This window comes from Penaeus monodon, chromosome 4 (genome assembly GCF_015228065.2).
Source record: "Penaeus monodon isolate SGIC_2016 chromosome 4, NSTDA_Pmon_1, whole genome shotgun sequence".
In the NCBI taxonomy this organism is placed as follows: Eukaryota; Metazoa; Arthropoda; class Malacostraca; order Decapoda; family Penaeidae; genus Penaeus; species Penaeus monodon.
In genome coordinates, this window is record NC_051389.1 from 60,376,458 (window position 1) to 60,383,957 (window position 7,500).

The following is a 7,500-nucleotide window of genomic DNA, read 5'->3' on the forward strand; positions in this document are numbered from 1 at the left end:
CGACATATTAATTGCATTCCCACACAATAACAAATCTCCCTCCCTTCCTTCGCCCTCTCCCTCCCTCCCTTCCTTCGCCCTCTCCCTCCCTCCCTTCCTTCGCCCTCTCCCTCCCTCCCTTCCTTCGCCCTCTTCCTCCCTCCCTTCTTCGCCCTCTTCCTCCCTCCTTCCTTCGACCCTCTCCCTCCCTCCCTTCCTTCGCCCTCTCCCTCCCTCCCTTCCTTCGCCCTCTTCCTCCCTTCCTTCCTTTGCCCTTTTCCTCCCTCATTTCCCTCCTACATCCCTTCCCTTCCTCCCTCCCTCCTTCAGCCTTTTCCTTTCTCAATTCCCTCCCTCCCACTCTCCTTCATCCTCTTCCTCTCTCCTATATCCTCTTCCTTCCTCCCTTCCATCCTACCCAACCTCCCTCGCCCTCTTCCTCCCTCCCACATCCTCTTCCTCCCTCCCTCCCTCCCTCCCTGTCTCCGTCGCCGTCGCCACTCTCGCCTCTTCCCCTTCGCATTTCCTTCTCTCACTTTCACCTCCGCTCCTCCTTTCGAATTGCATTCTTCGACCCGCTCTTTTCCGATTTTTTAATCCATATTACTATTATTTCATCCTCTTTTTCTGCGTGCCTGACCGTCTTTTTTTTTAATCATTGCTATCATTCTATCTTTCTCTTCTGCAGTTCTCGACCCTTTTTTTTACCAATTCCTTTATTTATCATTATAATCCCATCCTTACCTTCTGTATCCCTCAACCCTCTTTTCCAATTCCAGTTTTTTTATCATTATCATTCCATCCTTCCTCCTTCTTTTCCCCATTTCCGTTGCATTTTAACCACTGCTTCTCTCTCTCTCTCTCTCTCTCTCTCTCTCTCTCTCTCTCTCTCTCTCTCTCTCTCTCTCTCTCTCTCTCTCTCTCTCTCTCTTCTCTCTCTCTCTGCCCGTCACGTTGGCCCAGGTGAACCTTAATGCGCTTTCCCGCGGGCAAGTCTCACCGTTCCCCCGTGTCTTTTCTCACTATAAATCTCTCCCTTACACACACACACAACACACACACACACACACACACACACACACACACACACACACACACACACACACACACACACACACACACACACACATTCATTTCATCCAACCAACACCCTACGGATGTTACATAAGCAGGCAAGCGGCGCCACCGAGCCTGCTCCCACAGCTCCCCCTTAGTCTTCACAAACCTCTGTTAGCACCGCCAATCCACGCCCTCGTCCTCGCTCCCTGACGCCGTCGCCCTCGCCGTCGGGCCAAACGCCATGCCTCCGGTGAAGGATACCCGGGATATATCACCATCGACGCCACCCCACCATCGAAGGTACCAAGCACCGCCCGCGTCTCCTCCACCACAAGTCGTCTTCATTATCTATATTGTTTACTTCCTGCCTGCCTGCCTGTCAGCGAGCGAGCGAGCGAGCGAGAGGGCGAGCATACGTGTGTGTACGTGCGTGCGTGCTCTCCTCCATCAGTGTCACCTGGTGCAGTCGCCCTGTGGCTGCCCCAGTGACCAACAGCTCCTGCGCGCCCACCCTTCCCGCCCCCCATGCAGCCGGCGACCGCAGCGCCTCGCCAATGGCTCCGTAAAACACGTCACTGCAAGACCCGCGCTCGGCCCCCTCGGCCCTCGTAAACGGTTACGCACGCACGCACGCCGCTCGCCCCTCGTTCGGCAATACGTGACGAAGCCGGAGCCACAGCCGAACGCGAAGCCGGAGTCACAGCCGTACGTGCAGCCAAAAGCACAACCAACATACACTCCCATCACTCACGCCTCCCTACGTTGGTGTTAGGCGGAAAGAGTGATTAAGAAAGAGTGAGAAAGAAAAAAAACTGCTTATCACGAACGCAATCCGTCATCATTAACTAACGTCGTTTTCTCTATGCGTCGACCTTGCGCCAACGAAAACGCATATCGTGGCATATCAATCGTTGCAACATATTAACGTCCCCCTTTCCCATCCCGGCACTCGCTAGTCAGTACCAATAAGTAGAAGAATAAATAAATAACAAAATAAGTACAAATAACCAAAGAAAGTTATCATAAAACAAAATAAATAAATAAAAATAAATATCAATCTACCACCCCGAGGATCACTTCAACAGTCGCAAGCGATAAGTCAAATTCCTGTTTCCGGCACCAATATGCTATGTTAACCCCCTCCCCCCATGCTAGTAACACCCCCTCCCTCTTCCCCCTCAGGCTTTCATCGCCCACCCAGCGCCCACTGCCGAGAAGTGTCCGCTCGAGGACCGCCCATGGGGCTACAAGCATCCGTGGCATGGTTAATCATGCGCGAAAATAGGATGTGATAATATGAGAGAGAGAGAGAGGGGGAGAGGGGGGGAAGAGGAAGGGAGAGAGAGGGGGGGAGAGAGGGGGAGAGAGGGAGAGAGAGGGAGGAGGAGAGGGATTATATATATATGTATATATGTATATGTATATATATATATATATATATATATATATAGATATATATATATATATATGTAATATGTATTATATATATATATATAATATTAATATATGATATTATTATATATTAATATATATATAATATATATTATTATACATATATATATATATATATATATTATAAAATTATAATATATATATATATAATATATATATATATATATATATATATATATATATATAAATATATATATTATAATATATTTATATATATATATATAATATATATATATATATATATATATATATATATAATAAAATATATATAATATATATAATATAACCTCCCGACAACCTTACTCCAAACAGCAATCTCCAATTAGACAAAAGAAGAAGAAGAAGAAGAAGAAGAAGAAGAAGAAGAAGAAGAAAGAAGTAAAAGAAGAAAGAAAGCAAGAATTAAAGGAAGGAAGGAAGAAAGAGGGAAGGAAGAAGAAAGAGAAAGAAGAGGGAAGAAACGACAACCCCAGCACCGAAAATCCTCGGGGGAAAGGGAGGCTCCTGCGTAGCGTCCGGCGGCGTAGCACCGCAGCAAGTCGCTCCGCATAGCAAGGGCTCCAACGGCACCGGCTGTTACTTCTGCCACTTGCTTCTTCTCTCATTACCTGCGCGATTCCTGTTACTGTCACTTTTTCTTTTTCTTTTGGTATTTTTTTTATTTCTAGGCCGGCCAACAATCCTGCGGTCCTGCCTCTCTGTCTCCCTTTCTCTCTTTCCCACGGTCTTTGCCTTCATGTGATCTTAGGAAATAGACACAGAAAGAGGAGAGAGAGAGAGAGAGAGAGAGAGAGAGAGAGAGAGAGAGAGAGAGAGAGAGAGAGAGAGAGAGAGAGAGAGAGAGAGAGAGAGACAGAGAGAAAGAAAGAAAGAATTTTAACACCACTTTTCTAGCTCACTGATTTCCCCTGCTTCTTTTCCCTGCCATTACTTTGCCATCTTCCTCATTAGTATCCGCCTTCCCCCGACCCCCATCCACTCATCCACCTCCACTCCCTTCTCTCCACACCTCATCCTTCCTCCTTTCTTTCCTCTTTCTTTTTCTTTCTTTCCCTTCTTTATTTATTTATTTATTTATTTCCATCTCTTTCTTTCTTTCCTTCCTTCATTCCTTCCTTCCTTCTATCTTTCTTTCCTTCTTTCTCCATCCTCCCTCCCTCCCTCCCTTCCTCCCTCCACCCCCCCCTCCTCCTCCCCTTCCGCCGTGACTCACACCCACGCAATTACGGCCAACGCAAATTTCGCCGCCTTGTTCTACACCGGGACAGGCAGCTACGCCCACCGTCGCTCGCCCCCCCCCACCCCGCCCACCGCGCCGCCCGTGTTATGATGCACAGGAAACGCCGCGCGAGTGTGCGTGCATCAGGGGGAAGGGGGGAGGGGGGGGGGTACGAGGCAGATGATTCATAAAAGAAGGAAAAACGTGAGTCATCCATGTAACCTGGACACCTGTAACTTACAGGAATCGGGGGGAAAGAGAGAGAGAGAGAAGAGAGAGAGAGAGAGAGAGAGAGAGAGAGAGAGAGACTGAGAGAGAGAGAGAGAGAGAGAGAGAGAGAGAGCAGAGAGATCAGGAGAGAGGGAGAGGGAGAGGAGAGGGAGAGGGAGAGGGAGAGAGAGAGAGAGAGAGAGGAGAGAGAGAGAGGAGAGAGAGAGAGAGAGAGAGAGAGAGAGAGAGAGAGAGAGAGAGAGAGAGAGAGAGAGAGAGAGAGAGAGAGTCAATACAAACGTCGTTCCAAGGCGAAAACCCCACGAACTGAAGCGTTACCGCCGCCTCGCTGAATCGGAACGACGTCACGTCCACTCGAGACAAACGAACACCCTCCCCTTCCCCCCTCCCCCGCAAAAAAAAGTAAATAAATACTTGAAAATCATTACAACAACTACATTCCTTTGCGTAAAAAAAATGAAATGACGAGACGGTGACGCCGCGAAATTAGATCAATTCAAGATGGAGGAAAAGGAAGAGGGGGGGGGAAGGGGTAGATGGGGGAGGGAGATGGGGAAGGGGGGGGGGAGAGGGGGAAAGGAAGAGAGGGAAGGGGAGGAGAAGTGGGGGGAAGGGAAGCGGGAGGGAAACGGGAGAGAAGGAGGAGGGGGGTGGGGAAGGAGCAAAGAGGGCGAGACCTGGAAACAGCACGAAGGACGGGGTGAGGAAGGTAAGGAGGATGATGGCGGGGAGGAAGGGAGGAGAGAGGTGAGTGTAAAGGGAGAGAAAGACAAAGAAGAGAGGAAAATAGGAGGAAGAAGAAAAAAATGACGAAAACAGAGGGAAGAATGGAAGGCAAAAGAGAAACAGAAAGGCAAAAGGAGGAAGGAAGGGAGGGGGAAGAAATTCGCAGGAGATTGAAGTCAAGGGATTAAAGACGGGGTGAGGAGAAGGGAAGGCAGGGGAGGGGACGAGGTGGGGGGGAGGGAGGAGAAGGGAAGGCAGGGGAGGGGACGAGGTGGGGGGGGAGGGGAAGGGTGGCAGAGGGTAACAAGGTGAGCCACACACGCTCATCCTGCCATCCTGAGGGCGAACAGAAGCCTCCGCGCTGTAACGAGCCCCGTGAAGACAGACAGCGGGACAGACAGCAGACGAACGAGAAACGAGACGAAGGAAATTTCCCCCGTCGACATCCCGCGACATGGTTAATTCCTCACCCATAAAACAGTCTGAGAAAAATGTGCGATTCTTTACTTTAAAAAATCAATACAAATACAACACAAAAAGACGAAACAAGAAGATAATGGAGGAGTGCGCGAGCCGGTAGAGCGGGAATGACGGCTGGGAAGGCGTGAGAACCCTCCCGAGTGGGCACCATGCATGCCGATCCACTCACAAACACACACACACATACACACACACACACACACACACACACACACACACACACACACACACACACACACACACACACACACACACACAGAGAGGAGAGAGAGAGAGAGAGAGAGAGAGAGAGAGAGAGAGAGAGAGAGAGAGAGAGAGAGAGAGAGAGAGAGAGAGAGAGAGAGAGAGAGAGAGAGAGAAGTTATGAGGAAAGAGAAAAGAGAGAGAGAAAGTTATGAGGAAAGAGAGAGAGAAAGAGAGAGATAATAAGCCCATCATCATGTATATCCACTTCAGAAAAATACACATATTTCCTCAGAATCTCCCATGAAGAAGAATAGGGAAAGTTTAAGACGAAGGAAGACATAAAGAAGAGGGAGAAAGAAGAGTGAAAAGGGCAAAACAAAAAGGCAAGTTAGTGAAAAAAAAAAACGATTCAAAGCACAAGATAACGGAAGAAGAAAGTGAGAAAAGAAAAGGAAAATAACAAAAACAAAAGCTTGCTGACAAGAAAATCCAAGCGTCCTTCACAAAACAAACAAAACAAACACACCAATCAAATACCTCGACACACACAAACAAAACAAGCAAACAACACACGACCCACCCACCCACCCAGGCGCCCACGACCCACCCAAACGCCCACGAACACTACCAAGACATCAATCCAAAAGCCAATAAAGTGACACCTCAAATAGCAAGAAGTCAGGTGTGACTGCTGAGCGTGACGCCGCCAGCTGACACGGCCTTTGCTCTCGGGGGACGGCGCTCGTCACCTACTTCTGATCTTTTAGTTCTCAAAACTTCTCTTTAAGTTCTCATGCGCCCAAAAGCTCTCTTCATTTACTTCTATTTTCTGGAGTTCTCGAAAGTTCTCGAAAGTTCTCAAGAGCTCAGAAAGTTTTCTAAGTTCTCCAACTACCGAGGAAAAGCGACGATATCAAATCATTACAAAATGATTCTGCGTCCACTTGCAGCTTCAATCTGACTTCGTGTGGGCTCCTGACCTTTTCAATTATTTCTTTCTATTACGGGAAAGAACAGTATGTCTACAAATAGCAAAAAACAAGCTATTTAAAGGACATTACTCTTACCTTGGCTATTTTTTGCGTCACAAGTAAATATTTGACAAAATCAATAAATGAATTACATCCAAACATCTAAGGAAACCCCCAAAGACCGACTCTCAAACAGTCAGCGACAAACGCCTCTTTCTTCCCCGTATCCCGAAGGACGACCCACCATCGCCTCCCCTCCTCCTCCTCCTCTTCTCCCTCCTCCTCCTCCTCCTCTACCTTCTCCTCTTCCACCTCTTTCCCCCTCCCCCTCCCCCGCCGCCGCACCTGGTGACCGCACCCCCCCCCCTCTCCCTCACTGCCTCCTCCCTTCCCTCCCGACACGCTAACACAGTAATGCGCGGGTTTCGCCTCCGCACTCCCCCCCCCTCCCTCCCTCGGCCGATCGCGCCACCGCCACACGCCCATCTTAAAGGCCGCGATCGCCGACGGAGCTTTTGAGCCAGATTTACTCGCGGTCGCCGTCGGGCGATCTTGCCTTGACGATTGACGGCTCCCGACTGCGGTTTGTTCCCCTCGGTGGAAATTTCCCTCTGGTGTCCTCGTGAGAAATGCGGAAGCCTTCCACGTTTGTTTGTTTTCCTTTCGTTCGACCACCTTGGTCCAAGTCAGTGTCATATCGATACTTGACCAGAACTGCCTTCATTCCTTCTCAACTCCTCTTCTCTATACATCATTCCTTCCCCTTCCCCAATTTCACCCTATCTTAACTAGCATTACACCAACACTAAACCAAAGCCCACACTGCCATCACTATCCCCCGCCCACCCCTGTCGCAGTCATAAAATTCCCCCCAAACACAAATTCTACAGAAAATTAAATCTCGCCCCCCCCACATCAAATTTCCCTCATTAATCCAGCCCCTTTCCCATCAAGGCAAGACCGACCTACATCCTCATCGTCTGAATATAAGGAGGTATGTGCACTATGCCGAATAATGAGTTAATGAAGAGGACATTAGTGCCGCTACATCATGCACAGCCCATGGCGGACCGGAGAGCATGACGGTCCGGGACGGAAAGAAAATCATCTGGTATATTTGTGGTGTACGCGCGTTTGGTGTACTCATGTACCTCGTATTTCTTTAACGCTTGAAGGAATTACAGCAATGCCGGGGGT

The 7,500-nt window shown here is 48.8% G+C and overlaps 2 protein-coding genes across 3 annotated transcripts in view; one reads left to right on the forward strand and one right to left on the reverse strand.

Moving 5' to 3' along the window:
- The window catches only part of LOC119572636 (formin-like protein 7), a 16,913-nt gene extending 10,620 nt beyond the window's left edge, over positions 1 to 6,293 (forward strand). The window contains exons 4-6 of the mRNA XM_037919740.1: positions 1,214 to 1,338; positions 1,525 to 1,646; positions 6,121 to 6,293. Of these exons, the coding sequence (XP_037775668.1) occupies positions 1,214 to 1,338; positions 1,525 to 1,646; positions 6,121 to 6,293 (420 nt within the window). The remainder of the gene's footprint in view (positions 1 to 1,213; positions 1,339 to 1,524; positions 1,647 to 6,120) is intronic.
- LOC119572409 (protein brunelleschi-like) overlaps positions 1 to 7,500 on the reverse strand; it is a 104,586-nt gene that overhangs the window by 84,018 nt on the left and 13,068 nt on the right. The window lies entirely within an intron of this gene.